General features: G+C 30.1%; 1 protein-coding gene across 2 annotated transcripts; it reads right to left on the bottom strand.

Moving 5' to 3' along the window:
* Positions 1-2169: 2169 nt before the first annotated feature.
* LOC126899534 (uncharacterized) lies at positions 2170-13846 on the bottom strand. 2 transcript variants are annotated; one of them, XM_050674535.1, is made up of 3 exons: positions 12674-13846; positions 12390-12519; positions 2170-2599 (listed from the first exon to the last, which is right to left on the bottom strand). In XM_050674535.1, the coding sequence occupies exons 1-2, from the start codon at positions 13139-13141 to the stop codon at positions 12469-12471; spliced, it is 519 nt and encodes a 172-aa protein (XP_050530492.1). In that variant the 5' UTR covers positions 13142-13846; the 3' UTR covers positions 2170-2599; positions 12390-12468. The 2 variants fall into 2 exon arrangements, 1 of the variants encoding a protein (XP_050530492.1); XR_007702616.1 differs by lacking the exons at positions 12390-12519; positions 12674-13846 and adding an exon at positions 4345-5029.
* Between the last annotated feature and the right edge of the window lie 3898 nt (positions 13847-17744).

Raw genomic sequence — 17744 nt, 5'->3', positions numbered from 1 at the left:
CATAAAAACTGTCAATCTCTCTCACTACTACTTCACCTTATGAACTTTTAACGAATGCAAGAAGTGGCTTGACAAAATACGATTTTACATAGAAAATTGAAGTATATTCATTTTTTCAACATTAGTTCTGAAATCATTAAGGTAAATTCATATTCAAAGTAAATATAATGAGTACATAAATTAAGTAGGAAACCAGAAAAAGTAAAGTGATCTCTAGAATAAAATATTGTCTAAATAAATAAAGAGAATCAATAACGTTTGTACGAAGTTAGCCAGCCTAGTCTAATCTTTGAGTGGGTTACCTGTGTAGTCAATACTAATAAAGACTCTCTTGCGAAGATAGAGAACCCACTCGTGGTTCCTAAACTACTCGAGGTTTTTATTGACTCGACTCAAAGTCAGCACAGNTTATTGACTCGACTCACAGTCAGCACAAGCCTAGATAACTACTGGTACGAGTGGCGTTGTTGATGATCTATGTGTGATAATTAATCACAATAATTTATATTTAAAATTATTATTATATTAATAAATTTTCAAACATCACTTTGTTTTTCTATATTTTACATTTTCTAATATACCCTCGTACTCATATCCCGAGAGAAAATTATATTATATCATTTTCTTTATTCAANTCATGTCTCGTTCAGAGATTCGAACTCGGAACCCCATAATCGGACTGTCACGCGCTATCCATTAGACAATAGTACGACCTTATCCCAATTGAAAAATTAACTCTATTAAAGTTAAACAACAATTTTCAAAGTCGATTTTCTCGACTTAGGGGGGGCATTGGCAACAAATTCGAAATAAAGGTGATTAAATAGTCAATATAGAATAGATCTATATACATTTTATGAAAATCGGTGGGTACCACACCGTGACCTCCCCTTGTAAGTCTATTTTCTCTCATCTTATCCACAACTGACACTACACCTATACTCACTCTTATATACTCGTTTCTTATTTTATCTTCTCTAGTCACTCCACTCATCCAACTAAGCATTCTCATCTCTGCAACAATTATTCTCTGCTCTACATTCTTATCAACCGCCCATAATTTCATACTAAATTTATAAACTATAATTAGTATTTATTCATATATTATATTTTAAAATCTAAGAGCTACTAATCAAGATATAATTAAAGAAATAAGAATGGATGTTGCTTTTAGAATAATCCACCAATTTCTCTAAAGGAAACACTATCTACAGATTTGCATCGAAGCGTTTCTTATGATAGTGATTTTAATCACTGTCAGATATCATCTATACTTGTCCCATCTATGCCTCGTCACACTGTGCTACCGTTTTTTTTCTGATTATTGTTGGCTTACTCATTTATAATTGTAAATATGAATAATTTTTATCCTCAATTATTTTTATTATACATAATTACTTTCTTAATTAGACGTGGTCTTGAATAATAATTATATAAATTCTTGAATTTATATTTTTAATTTTGTCAGTCATTGGATGAAGTATTAAAGATATATGCTGACTAGCGCGACAATAATTTTGTCAACTATTTATATATTAATAATACACATCAAAACATAATATGCAATGCATCTTGTATAGTAGATGGTTAAAAGAGCTTGAATTAATTATAAATGTTTTAAAAATTTTTAACCTTTATCGTACTTAAACAAAAATTATAGCAACAAGAGGTTACAATATTAAAAAATCACAATTATTTCTAAAATGAGAATTATGGCTTAAATGTTATACTTTACTGCTTACAACTTACTATTAATATTAATTTTATATTTTATTATAGCGTAATAAAAATCTTTAACTAGCTTGTCATTTATGCTTTATTAATACGCTATTATTTTGGAATGCTATAATTCGTGCGCATATTAAAGAAATATTTTTTACATTTTAAAAATACTGATTATTCTCGGTCCAAAGATCTTTATTATGTTAACTTATGAAATTCTAGTTTGGTCGGTAATAACACCTAACGTTCTTGCTGATAAAGCGATTGGCCACCGCGACATTACAAAAACGTAACCCTGACATTCATCATTATCTCACGTGAGACGACATTTGATGATGATAAATATTTTACACGGTATTAAAATTGTTTCGTCTTCTCTTAGTGACGATATTAGAACAATATTAAAATAAGATATTATATAATATTAATTAACATATAACACGTGTGTGTGGTATGAGAGTCTTTATTAAACTAGATGTACGGGTTAGTTGCGACAACGCAGTTAGATAACACAACAAAAATTAAGTAGTATTACTTATTAAAATCAATTTTTTAGCATCTTAATACTACTCGATTAATATTATTTTAGATTTTGATCATTGAGATAATTATTAAATTTTATGAGTATTATAATATTTTTATCAAATTTTCTTTTATTCCAGCAGCGACCGAAAATTTTTCCGGCACTGTCTGATGATGATTATTACAATAAATTTTTATAACTCCGATTAACGGTTTATTATTAATCTAATTATTAATACGTTATTAAAAAAAAAAAAAGAATATTTATTGAAAGTTTAATTATTATTATAATTGATTTGTATTTTATTCCAGCGTGTCCGACGATTATTTTTTCCTGCATCGTCTGATGATTGATCTATTAAAAAAAAAAAGAGAAAACATGAATTACAGTTCGTTCAATACGACTTTAAAAACAATATTATTACTTAATACGGATAAATGTTTTACTATTTAACAAATCAAACTACAGCGTTAAAACCATACTGTAGTTTAAGTTGAACAAAAAATACGTTATTAATAAATGAACTTAAATAATATACTTACATAAGTCGATATAACACTGTTAGGGGTTTGTTTAATAGTTGAGGATCTTGGTCAAAACCAAGAATCGGAAGCTACCCGACGTCTGCCCAAATATCGTCCCTATCTCCTTAAATGAGTTTTAATTGCCTGAAGGAGACACAGGCAATCGTGTACCTTAGTTACAGGGGATAGATTATTAATTAAAATTAGACTATTGTGTTAGGAACAGGACTGAACAGTGAACGAACTCCTATTCTTACGAAGGCGACAAGAGAAAAGCCGGTTAGTCAGTTGATTTTCTAAGTATGACTATCTGATTTATTTGTATAGGAAGGTGCGTAGAGTGGAGGGATAGGGAGGAATTGGAACAATTAAGCTAAATAAAAATTATAACATCAAGTATTATGAGAGTAAAAGTAAATAAAATTTGTACCATGAGTAAGCCAATTAACTCCAATGCTCTAACTACCTTACCTGTAATATGTGTTCAGTTAGTTATTTATAATACATGATTTGTGATAGTGGACTGTATATGTGCTCAAGAGGTAAAGGGAAATGTGAATATTCAGTGCGACATGATTCAGTGAAATCAGTAAATTTATTGCAATGAGCAAAGTACAAGAGTAATGTTTAATACAGACTTAAATTCAATTATTTTGTACAATTATATTAACAAATTAAATTAAGTAATTAGCAGGTATTGGACAAAACACAAGTATAATTGTTATGAACGTTAACAAAATGATATCAGAATATAAATAAGGAAATAGGAGATCATGTAGCTTATAGAATAATCCACCAATTTTTTAAAATTAAACACTATCTACAGATTTGAATCGAAGCGTTTTTTATGATAGTAATTTTAATCACTGTCAGATTAAATCTATACTGGACCCAACTATGCCTCGTGCCCAATGTGCCGCAACCCCACTATGTTGGGTTTTTTATATTAATGAAGCATATTAATATTAAACATAAAACAAAATAATCGATACAATTATATTTCAAATAAGTAAAAATAATTATACAGTTGTTGGATTTATATATTTCAGGTTATATTTTAAAGTACATGTTAAAATTTGTTTGTGCAGTTAGACAATTTTTTTACGTAGTAAATATAAAAAATTAGGGCCTAATAAAATTACTAAAATTATAATTAAATCAAGCTACAATAATATTACTCGAAGTATTAATATTTTAATCAACTTTATCTCTATGATATCATTCTTAAAAAATATTCAAATTTTGAATACATTATAATCTGTAATATTACATTTTGGTATGTTTCTGGGCAGGCCTGGTAAACATTTCAGGTTTTAAATCGAAAATATAGTAGGAGATTAATTGACCTTATTTTAAATTGGATTTTTAATTAGATAAATTACATCCTCTATTAATTATTTCGTTATCTAAAAGTCTACACGCATTTGTTAAAACTGTTGAAATATCAGCTAACAAATTAGAATTACTCGGTGGAGGATATGTTTTTTGAATATCCATACGTTTATAATAACTAGCAAATTTTTTAATTTCATTTATAGCATAATAAAAAGCGTTTTCAGACTGATTATTATTTACCATCAAACGTTCATTTTTGTTATTATTCATATCATTCAATTTATTTTCTATTGTCATTACCGTTTCATTAAAATCTTTTAAATCTTGTAAAATCTTCGCGGTGCATTCGTTTATTATTATACCATTTGTTTTATCATAACATTTTGAAATATTTTCTTTGAAAACATTTAAACTGGGTTTTAAAGTATTAGCGAATGAACAGCCTATTATTAATATTGCTATATTTAAACGATCATTTTCGTCACTGATATTTATTACATTACTTAAATCATATATAGTGTCATTATATTTAACGCTAATTAAATCGTTTAGATTATAATTCTGAATTCTTGTTTGAAGATCTGCAAAAGAGTTTTGTGCCAAAACAAACTTCTTAGTGTCTGACATGAAAATTGTCATGTAAACGTAAAGACAAAAGTTAACACTTTGAAATACCATGATATTTAAAAACTGGGTAATATAAAAAATTTTATGAGCCAAAAATCTTAAAAAAATTTTACCGTACATAAATTTTTGTAAAATTAATGTTATTTTATAGTATATAAAATAAAGTCTCATAAATAGATTACATTACATGCGTTAAGCACGCAGATTTTTTGTTTATTATGATTATTAGTTCAAGTGCTACATTTTAGCTATGTTTTTAGCTAAAATTACACTATGAAACTTGAATATTGATTTTTGAAATATTTAGCACACATAGATATAAAAATTCAAATTGTAGAATGTAAAATTAAATTAAAGAAATTGACAATTTTTCGGTTTTTGTAAAAAATTGCTAATTTTCAAAATGTTTAAAATTTTTTTTACTTAAAACTGCCATAACTTTTTTAAAAATGACTAAATCAATATAATTTCTTTTTAATGATGCATAATGTCTTTACCTATTATATGGTATATAATTTTTATAAATCTGACCCTTTACCGCCCACAAAGGTTTTCAATATAGCAACTTTTCAACAAAGAATTAACTTTGTAAATTGTGTGCAGAAATACTGACACTTTTATATAAATCTTAAATTAAAGTTAATATAATATACTTTATTTAAGATAAATATTTTACTCCTGTGCTTATCTTCGTGGTGAAAGTGGGCATCAACTTTATAGAAAAACGTATGATTTTTGTGAAAAAACTATAAAATTATAATTTATATTTTTAACTTTATAATCCTATAATATTTTGAAAATATAAGTACGAGTAATAGGAATAAATTCCAACAAATTGTCAAGTATAACTCTTTTACAACTCTTTATTTTTAAAACCATAACGTTTAAAAAATGGTTTTTTTTTGTAGTTCAAACGGGTCATCGACATTACGAAGATATTTCCTTTGCAAATTATTATGTATCATCTTTTTCTAATTCGATGTACTTCAAAAAGTTCATAAAATCGAAAAATTTGTCCATAGTTAAATAAGATTTGATCACTAATAAAGAAAATATTATTACGTTGCAAAACACTCAAAACGTGACTTATCATTGAAAAACTAATTAATAATTTATCACATAAAGTTTATGTGGTGGAAATCTACCCCATAACTTTATATGTCCCCTTAACTAGCCAGTCCTCCTATAAAATTGACTATGCTTTGTAATATTGTTACCAATATATAAGTACTATGGGTCCCATAAAATGACAATGTACTTTAAAGTATGACTATAAATATTATTACAATAAATGAGTATAATTAATATATATTTCGTATTAGAATACAAATATATACTATAGCATTAATGCTATATTATAATTGGTTTTTAATATGTATAAAAATTATTTATATTCATTAATATTTATTTAATAATATTTTTTGTATAACATTTTTTAGCCATGTTTCAACTGTGGCGATTATAAATAAACTTTAAAAGAGGATGATAAAAAAACATGTATCACTATAACTACATTTGATAAATTACATGTAGTTCATTGAATATATCAAGACATAATGTAAGAATATTTCTCATCTGAACGATTAAAGATTTAAACTATAGTTTAGAGTTTTAATCGTTAAGTGTTAGTTATAGTTTTAACGATAGCAATAATTAAATTTAAAGTTTCACCCCCACGCCCTTCTCATTTTAATTATCTGGTTGTCCTACTTATTTTTAATTTTTAATAATTTTTTTTATATGTTCAACCGCTTACGTTTTAAAATTCTTTAAAAATCTGAATTTACAATATAAATTTATTATTATTTTGGTATTAATAATACTAAAAACAATAACAAAATCTGTTCCAATATGTAATAAATTAGTTTTAGTATATTATTAAAAAAAAATGTTCATGCCGCTCGTTTAACAATGCACAATAGTAAACGTGTATTAAATAAACGTACACGTATAAGTCTATTAGACACAATCTATTAAAAATAAGATTTCTGTATGATTATTTTCTATCCCTAAAAAAACAAACAATTTTTTTATTACATATTATTGTAGAATATTTTTTACAAAATAGTTTTTTACTTTATAAAAATTAAAAATTTCAATAGTTTCCAAAATAATGAGTCTTATCCTTAATGAATCACTTTTTATATCAATTAATTATGAAGCTATTCAATAAACTTAAGAGTTTTTTTTTTTAATTTTTACTTCTGTATTTTAATTTTTATGTTAGTATGTAATAAATTATAATACATTTTTTACAACTACAATTGAAATAATTTGACAAAATATTATTTTTAAATTTATTTAATGATGACTCAATTTTTAAGTTTTATAATATATAGTACTACGATAGCACTTGCAGAAAAAAACTAAAAATATAAATGTGCTATAGTATACCATACTGTGGGATATTAAAGTAACAATAAAATAACAGTTTGGCAAAAAACCTCACCAATTATTTATCTCTATGGTGTAAAGATCTAATGGGACTTTTCCCAACCAAATATCATGCTATAATAGAATTATTTACCAAATATTGTACTAGACGAATATCAAGTAAAAAAATTTTATTATATGATAAAACTTTGAAAAATTAGTTAATTCTAGAAAAATTACTTAACTATGTCTGATTTTCAACATTTTTTCTGGGGAAATTATCATAATGCTTTTATTTAAGACGAAAATAAAATGTTTAGTGCAACGTGAGCGTTTAAAATTTTTATCAAAAGGCTCCTTGCTGTAAGCAATTTTCGATTTAAAACCTGGAAAGTTAACAAGCCTGCCCAAAGAAATACCAAAATGTAATATTACAGATTATAATATGTTTAAAATTTGAATATTTTATAAGAATAATATCTTAGGGATACAGTTGATTAAAATATTTATACTTCAAGTAATATTATTGAGCTTGATTTAATTATAATTTTAGTAATTTTATTATGCCCTAATTTTTTAGCTTCGATGCGAAGATGAGAAGGTGTTGGTTTTACTATGATGTGTTTTTTTTTTGTGTGTCCGTTACCACTTTTTCTCAGCTCTCACCGAACGGATGTCTTTCAACGATACGTCAAAAGTTCACAAATTGTATCTAGTCGAAAAAATTACCCAAAAAAATTGAAAAAATTTCCCTTGTTCCCCGTAAATAGGGGAAACCTCCAAAAAAATTTAAAAATCGCTATTTTCGAAATTTTTTCAATTTTTTTACTAAAACCAGCCGTAACTTTTTCAAAAATGAACATATCAATATAATTTTTTTTTTTATAGATGCATGATGTCATTACCTATCATTTTTTTATAAATTTGACTTTTTACCTGCCCACAGGAGGGGATTTAAAATGACAACTTTTTTACAAAAAATTAATTTTTTTAACTTAAATTTTGAAAATGTTCCGGAAGATCTGACACTATTATATATATATTAAATTAAAGCTAATGTAATATACTTTATCATGAAAAAAAAAAATTTCGGACTTTATCTTATCTTCATGGTGAAAATGGCTACCGAATGCTATTTTTGTGTGAAAATTTTCGATTTTGTATTTTCCATTTTTAACTTTATTATGCTATAACTTTTTGAAAAATGTATGAATCATTACAATTTTTTTATGAGAAGTAGTATTTATATAGATCTTTCATTCGACATACTGTTTTTTTAAATCGGACCATTTCCCTAAATACAGGGGGGATTCAAAACATAAAAATGCATATAGAAAGTAGAACTTTTTCAACGTAACTTTTGAAAGTGTTCCGGAAGGTCTGACACTTTTATATATATCTTAAATTAAAGCTAATGTAATATGCTTTATTATGAAAAAAAAAAATTTCGGACTTTATCTTATCTTCATGGTGAAAATGGCTACCGAATGCTATTTTTGTGTGAAAATTTTCGATTTTGTATTTTACATTTTTAACTTTATTATGCTATAACTTTTTGAAAAATGTATAGATCATTACAATTTTTTTATGAAAAGTAGTATTTATATAGATCTTTCATTCGACATACTGTTTTTTTAAATCGGACCAATTCCCTATATACGGAGGGTTCAAATCTAAAAAATGCATGTAGAAAGTAGTACTTTTTCAACTTAACTTTTGAAAGTGTTCCGGAAAGTCTGACACTTTTATAAATACCTTAAATTAAAGTTAATGTAATATACTTTATTATGGTAAACAAAAATTTCAGACTTTATTTTATCTTCATAGTGAATACAGACATCAAACTTAATAAAAAAAATACGATTTTTGTAAAAAAATTCTTTTTTATATTTTTAACTTTATAATGCTATAACTTTTTGAAAGATGTATGGATTAATATAATTTTTTTTTTTATAAATGCATGATGTCTTTACCTATCATTTGGTATATTTTTTTATAAATCTGATATTTTACCTGCCTAAAGGGGGGGATTAAAAATGACAACTTTTTCAACTTAAATTTTGATAGTGTTCCCGAAAGTCTGACACTTTTATAAATATCTTAAATTAAAGTTATAATGCTATGACATATTGAAAAGTGTATGGATCAACATTATTTTTTTATGAGAAATAATATTTTTTAATAATCCCTTTTTCATTCGACATACTTTATCTTAATTAGGATATTAATAAGGAACTAGCAGATAGTGTTTAAAATTAAACACTATCTAAAGATTTGCATCGAAGCGTTTTTTTTTTATAGTGATTTTAATTACTGTCAGATATCATTATACTTGATCCAACTATACCACGGAACCACTGAGTCGCGACCCCCCTGTGCTGGGTTTTTTTACTTTTTTTTTTTTATAATAATAATAAAACCGTCACAGTGAACCATTAAAACAGTGTTTGGTTTGAAATATTTTATTATTTCATTATTTATAATTTTTCTATTAAAATTATGAGCTCTTCGAATTGAATCTTTACTTATGGAATAATCTTTAATATTTTTATCACACGAAGTTAAAGCAGACGCCAAAATATACGTGGCTTTTCGGCTAGATACGTTTGTTCTGTCTAACGCTGAAGTGAATTGTGTGTTCAAGATATTGTTTCTTATTTTATTAGTTGTGGGATGATCAAGATGACATTCAAAATTTGACAGACTAGTATCTTGTGAACTATCATCAGCGCTAGAAAGACTCTAACTATTTTCGCGTTTGACGTTCAAGTTCTACAAAGTCTATATCTTTAGTGTTTATGTTCGAACACGTAGCTCTAGCGTGAACTATTTCTAAATCTGGACTTGTGGTGCTAGAACATCCAGGAGTTAGTTGAGGAATATGAAATTCTTTATTTGAGTCGTTGGATTGAAAAATATTACTATACGAAATGTCAAAAATATCATTTAATAAATTCAAAAACTTAATTTCTTTGTTATTTTGTGAAGTAGTATTTCTATTTTGATCTTTTTTAAATTTATCTATTGCGTATATAATAATTTTATTTAAGAAATTATATTACACTTGAGCTTAATGGTAAATTCGGTTTTCGACTACACCTGAATTATATGTTTAGAACAATCAATAGCAGTGTCTGCTATTGTTTTCTTCTCGACATTATGCTAATAAATGATCAAGGACATTGCGTTTTGTAGGTAGCTGTTTACCGAGCATATATTTTTGAGGAGCAATATTTAGACGATGATATTTTGTTATACTAACCATTATAAATTAAAATAAGAATTAATAAAAATCGTAATGAATAAATAAGTAATAAAATTATTTATTATTGTAAAGAATTTTTTTTTTTTGGAATTAAAACTAAAATAAAAAGTATTGGTGGATTTATTTAGAAATATTAATATGAAATGTATAAATTCAATTACAAATTGTATTGTAATGTTGATAATACAAAGTAAATTTATTAATCTTATATTCTGATAAAAATATATATGAGCTATTTTTCTTACCCTTTACTTAATAACCACGAGAAAAAAATTAATTTATTAAATAGAATTTAACTAAAAATTAATTTAAAAAAAAATTAAATGTATATTAGACTATAACTTTTAGGAAAAGTTTGTTGTACAACTAACAAATATTAGTCGGATACCATCAAAAAGATAGTGATGTATAACAATCAGTACAAACCCATACAAGAAAACTACTGGAAATAAATATAATGCCAAAACATCGTTTATGGTATCTTATCGTCGTGATCGCTATTATTGTCATAATTAAACTTTGTTTTGTTGTAATACTTATGAAATATACGTAATTGACCCTAAATTTATAACTTCGTGTACATAAAATTTTATATTAGCAAAAAAATTATTAACATTATATTTTTAAGTTTTTAATTCTTAAGACTATAATCAAACAAACAATAATTAAACTTAAATATAGTGGTATATTAAACATTGCCACAAAAAATTTAAAAAGGAATCAGTAAAATTTGACGATATTTTCATTTATTTTTATGTACATTGTATATTCTAGTGTACGTTCTAATCTAAAAAAACCCAGCACAGGGGGGTCGCGGCACAGTGGTGACGTGGCATAGTTGGATCAAGTATAATGATATCTGACAGTGATTAAAATCACTATCAAAAAAACGCTTCGATGCAAATCTTTAGATAGTGTTAAATATAAAAAAATTGGTGTATTATTCCAAAAGCTACATGATCTGCTAGTTCCTTATTAATATCCTGATTAAGATATAGTATGTCAAATGAAAAAGAGATTATTAAAAAATATTATTTCTCATAAAAAATTGTATTGATCCATACATTTTTTAAAAAGTTATAGCACTTTAAAGTAAATTATAAAATCGAAAAATTTCACACAAAAATAGCATTCGGTAGCCGTTTTCACCATTATGACAAGTCTAGAGGCCAATTTTTTTTTTTCAAATTAAAGTATATTACATAAGCTTTAATTTAAGATATATATAAAAGTGTCAGACTTTCCGGAACATTTTCAAAAGGTAAGTTGAAAAAACTTTTTCTATACAGATTTTAAAAGGTTTGCACCCCCTCTGTATAAAGGGAAAAGGTCCAATTTAAAAAAAAAGTATGTCGAATGAAAGAGGTATATATAAAGTATTTATTATTAAAGAATAGAATTGATTCATGCATTTTTTAAAAAGTTATAGCAATATTATGTTAAAAAATGTAAAATATAATATCAAGAATTTTTTTTCTAATTAAAGTACATTACATTAGCTTTAATTTAAGATATATATAAAAGTGTCAGACCTTTCGGAACATTTTCAAAAGTTAAGTTGAAAAAGTAAATTTTTGTGAAAAAGTTGTCATTTTAAATGCCCCCCTGTGAGCAGATAAAGAGTCAAATTTACAAAAAAAAATATACCAAATGATAGGTAATGACATCACGCATCTATAAAAATAATTTTTTTGGAGGTTTCCCCCATTTACGGGGAACGAGGGAAATTTTTTTAATTTTTAAGGGTAATGTCTTCGACTAGATACGATTTGTGATCTTTTGACGTATCATTGAAAGAAATCGGTTCGGTGAGAGCTGAGAAAAAGTGGTAACAGACACAAAAAAAAAAAATAAAAAAAATAAACACATCATAGTAAAACCAATACCTTCTCAGCTTCGCATCGAAGCTAAAAAAAGGTAGTAGTTTTAAACATTAGTGGAAACATTTTTTCCTCTTAAAATACACACAAATATTAATCAAATTTAAAAAAAAATGAAAAAAAAAATTGTTTTGGCTTACTTAGGTGTTCGTAGAACTTAACCATATTTTTGAGATTTTTATGAACTTTGCGCAATTATTTTGAATAAATAATGACATTTTATGTTTTTTGAGTATTTTTGGTCAATTTTCTTAAAACGCGTTGAGCGACCTGTAAAAATTTTTTTTTAAACCTCAAATTTTCATAAAATGTTTATTTTAATGTGTATAATAAATTTATAAGGTATCTCATAAACATTTCGAAGATCGATTATATTTATATAAATTATATTTCAAATACTAACGTTTAATTTTTTTTTTCTCACCTTATTTTTTTTAATTTGATTTTTGTAAACTTCTTTTGCTATATAGTCATCTGCATGTATCATTATTTGTTGCGTGAAATCTGGTTCATTGGCATTTATATTTATACATGACCGAAATTTTTCATGATCATGAATAAATTTTTTTATTGAATTTTCTGATAATTCCTCTATATTATGCTGTGAAAAGTAACTAATTATAGTTTCGACTTGTGATTTAATAACTTTTTGCCCATATGATAGTTTTTTTACAACAGATTCATGAATAACAAATTTTAGTTCTTGAAGTTTAAGTACGTTTCTCGCAGTTAGTAAAATTCTCGAGTCTCTAACAACTCTCGATTGAAGTATTATAGCATTTTCTGTTCTATAGAACGTTTTTGAGATAACAACATCCGAATCCTTGTTTATTAACACACATTCGGATTTAATAGGTACAGTCGATAAAACATTAGACAGCAACTTTCCCATGTATCCAAATAAACGATTAATAAACTCCTCATTAATGCATATATGTCTCCAAGGTGTGACAACATGTGATTTAATTTGTAGTGTAATAGAATAAAATCCAATTTGAATAAACTTACATTCTCTAAAATCAATGTTGAATGATGTAACGTCCAATAATTTAGAAGGTGGATTTGTTGGCGTGTATTTTGGCCATCTATTCAGTGCTTTCCGAAGTCATTTTTTCTTATGTATGAGATACCGATAGTCCATGTTAGACGAGTTTCTGTAAGATGTGAACATGTTCATGTTGCTGACTCGATGTTGACGATGTTAAACTGTAAAACCTATATCGAATAATCAAGTATTTTACTCTATTTTATAGCTAATAGAGAAATTCTAACTGAATCACTCAACCAATGAAATTATTATATTTTTTTAAATTTTAAGTAGGGATGAAAAAACACACACAAAACATCTACACATAAATGTTTTTAACCCGATTCTATATTGGATGATTTTTTAACCTTCTAAGAAGTTTATTAATAAATAAAGAACACCGTATAGAGAGATATTCAGAAATCCCTTAGGAGGGGGGTAAACCCATAATATTAAAAATGTGAACACTTGTATTAACCACTTGTATTACCTTGTATTACACAAAAACTGTGTAAAACTTATAACTTTTAAATAAAATATACGTTTTTCAGTTTAAACTTAAAATATTCGTTAACANAACGAAACCAAAATGATGGTATTTTTGTTTTTGTTAGATCCAATATTAATATAGTCTTTTTTGAGTATGACTTTGTTGAAACCAATATCATTAAACTTATTTTTACTAATTTAAGTATGCCTATTATATTATTATGTGTTTATAGATCACCCTCAACTGACATTAATATTTTAAATAATACGGTAAATAAAGTTATTACAGAAAATAAAAAAAAAGATTATTACACCGTGCTTATCGGGGATATGAATATAAATATAGCTGGGGACAATACACTAAATAATGATTATCTTAATTTATTATCGGGAAACGGGTTTGCGTCTTTCATAAACTTATATACTAGGTTACTTTACGGGCAAAAACACGCATGTCTTGATCATATATTTGTTCACAATGAGGAACACTTAATTACACAAGTAAATGCAGGCATTTTACAGACAGATATAACTGATCATTTTATAACTTGCGTTTCTATACCTATAAACACCGTTTTGACTAAAAAAAGTAATTCATTTTCTTTCATTGATCATGATAAATTAAAAAAATTTTTAATTGAAGAAGAATGGTTGGAAGTATATGATAAAAATAACGCAAATCAATGTTTTTCTGAGTTTCAGAAAATCTTATCTATCTATGTAAATAAATCAACAACTTCTAAAAAAATAACTTCAAAAAATTTCCGATTAAAAGAATGGATGTCAGCTGGCTTATTATGTTCTACCCGACATAAACAATCCTTATCTCTAAAATGTAAAAAAAATCCTAATAATACTAAATTAGCCCTTTACTATAAAAAATATAAGAACAAGTATACACAAATTTTGAGACTTGCAAAAAAGACTTTTTATGAGAAAAAATTTAATAGCATTTCAGAAAATCCCAAATTAACTTGGAAACTTATAAATGAAATTTCTTGCTCTAAAGTTAATAATAAAGAAGATATCAAAACTGTAATATATAATGATCAGGAATATGATGTGTTAAGGTATATATTTAAGTGCCGCGCACACAAAACAAAAAATAAGGTAGGCGACACAAGTTCGGGTTTAATTTGAAAAGGCGTCGAGCCGTTTATTAGACTAAGATTATAAAAGTAAACGCAACAGAAAATGACACTGATGCAAGATTTCACAATATGAAAATAAATGTTGATGGTTTTGACAAGTGTATATTATAAGCGGTTCGAGAATCGGACGACGGTACGTTTGGTGGTGTCACGAAGATGACTGACTCTGCACGTATTATTGCGGCGGGATATTCGACGCTAGGCACTTGTTGGACTTTACACCAAGGCGATAACGCGTGTGTGCAACGGTCCGGTTTACAGTGAAGCGGTGGCTGAGAAGGAGCTGACACGACCGTGGGGTGTCAACGTATGATAACGCCGTGGCCGTGTCAAATACCCCCCCACCAAGCCGCCGCTGTACTCTAAAAGCAAATTGAAATAGCGCATATGGCGTTCCGTTTTGGTCAAATATATTAAAGGCGCATAGTGCAATAATAAGCCGCAATACTTACGTTGTATGTTTGATGGAGTGGGTGGTAATGCCCCGCGGAGTGCGCGCAGCAGGGAGGGGATTGGGGGAATAGTCCCCGTGCGTAACGCGCTTGAGGTGGGGGGGGGGTCTTACTCGGCCGGGGCCTCCGGCTGTGCTGGGGAGGTGGGACAGGAGAGGAACAAGTCCATCTCCCGTACCAGGCCGTCGTCCTCCAGCTCCATCGGCGTCTCCGGTTGCTCCTCCTGTGCGGTGGTCGTTGGTGTCGTTGTTGATGCTGGGACCACCAGCGCCCCGTCCACGTACATGCCCGATGGCCGGTTAACCATAGTCGTCGTCATTGTCGTCATTGATGTTGGTGGTGGTGTTGTTGATGTTGATGTGGTTATTGTCGACGTTGATGTGGTTGTTGCTGGTGCTGTCCGCAGTGTTGCGGTCGGGGATATGGGTGGTGTAAGGTCCTCATCGACGACTACCCCCCAACATCGGAGCATATACTCCCGGTACTTCTTCGTCCGGCGTTCCCGCTCGGACGGAGAGTAGTACCGAGGAGTATTACTAGTCGGAGAGGTAGATGTCGATGCGGCCCTTGCACTGCCCCTGGCGTACGGATGCTTCGGGCGGCGTGATGTCGGTGGGGCGCTGTCTGGCCGCGTAGCGCGGAAAGACAGTAGGGGCCGAGGGTATGGGGCCACCCGTGTATTGCTTGTGGTCGCCTCCCCTGGGCGGGGAAAGTGTTGGGCCGCCACGTTTATCACCCGACGAGGTTTTGGGGGGAGGGGAGCTTGGACTCCCTAGGCGGACGGGGAGGCGTGGGGGAGGGAGTTTAGCGCGATTTGTATTTCGCGCCTCACCTCCTCGCGACCCGCCCGCACACCCCGTTCGAAGTGGGCTCGAGCCACGGGATTCCTTAGTACCTCCGGCAGGGGGGCGCGCGAAGCATCCTCCGCCGAGCGCAGTACGCGCGGGAGAGGATCCGTCGGGAGGCCCACCCGGCCCGCCAATTGGCCAACCAACCGTTGGACCTCCTCGACGGATAAGGGTGTGGCTGGGTTGTTGTTGTCGTTGTTGCTCATGCTGAAAAATAACAAAAAAAAACTACTAACTTTGTTTTGTCATACATGAGACATGAATTTTTCTTGGTGGGGACTGGTCCGTTAAGAACACGCCTTTACCGAGGCGGTCGGCTAATCTCACGGGGCCCCACCACTTCGGTGCAAAACCCGTACAAAATTGTTTATTCGCGTTTAATAAGTGATGCGCTTTATAGTACACAACGTCGCCGACCGCGTATTTTGTTTTGATATGAACGGGCGGCGGTGTTATTTTTGTGTTAGTGATTTGTCGTTCGCGTTCTAACCGGTCGTTATTGATAGTAGCAGGTGCTACCGGTTGTACTCGCTGTAGTAGCCAATCACCTAAAAAAAGTTAAAATTTTTTATGACCGAAGAGAGAAACTGGTCGTTGTTTTGCCACTCTCGTACTTCCCCCCTCGTGAACGGTCGGTCGCAGATCGCGTCGTTTGCCTCGGTAATGGAGTAGATATTATCGAGAGTAGCGGTGGTTGTGGGCGGACTAGACATTGGCTCGCCTAACAAATTGTCGTCCAGGGTNAGACATTGGCGCGCCTAACAAATTGTCGTCTAGGGCGTCTTCGTCAACAGGGGGTCCGTCCGTTGGGTGACGTGACAACATGTCGGGTGCTTCGTTGTGTTTGCCCGGTACGTGTGTCGTGGTGAAATTTAGGTTACCCAGGTGTAGCGCCCAGCGGGTCAACTTACTGTTTGTTCCCTTCGCTTTGTGCAGATAAGTTAGCGCTGAATTATCTGTGTATAACTCGAAAGGGGCGTACTCTAAGTATGACCTAAATTTATCAGTTGCCCATATTATCGCTAGACATTCGCGCTTGACAGCGGCATAACGTTTTTGCGTATCCGACAGCTTTTTACTCGCGTAAGCGACGATATCCTTTACCCCCGGTTTTTGCNGACGATATCCTTTTCCCCCGGTTTTTGTCCGTGTTGAAATAATACCGCCCCTACGCCTAGTTCACTAGCGTCGGTTTGTAGGCAAAAGATCTTTGTGTAGTCGGGAGAGGAAAGGCGTGGTGAGTCGCATATTGCCGATTTAATGTGCTCGAAAGCGTGTTGTTGTGGTTGAGACCACGACCACTTCTCCCCTTTCTTTAACAGATGGGTGAGGGGATCGATGCTGTCCGCATAATTGTCGACGAACTGACTATACCAGTTGCATACCCCTAAAAATTTTCGTATATCTCTTACATTGCGTGGGACTGGAATATCGCGTATAGACTGTAATTTTTCCGACTCTTTGTCTATGCCTAACCCATGCACCCGGTGTCCCAAAAAAGAAATTTCAGAATACCCGATCTTACACT

This window comes from Daktulosphaira vitifoliae, unplaced genomic scaffold (genome assembly GCF_025091365.1).
Source record: "Daktulosphaira vitifoliae isolate Bord-2020 unplaced genomic scaffold, ASM2509136v1 Scaffold_2, whole genome shotgun sequence".
Taxonomy (NCBI): domain Eukaryota; kingdom Metazoa; phylum Arthropoda; class Insecta; order Hemiptera; family Phylloxeridae; genus Daktulosphaira; species Daktulosphaira vitifoliae.
The sequence above is the reverse complement of the archived record's forward strand: the minus strand, read 5'-3'. Positions and strand labels throughout refer to the sequence as shown.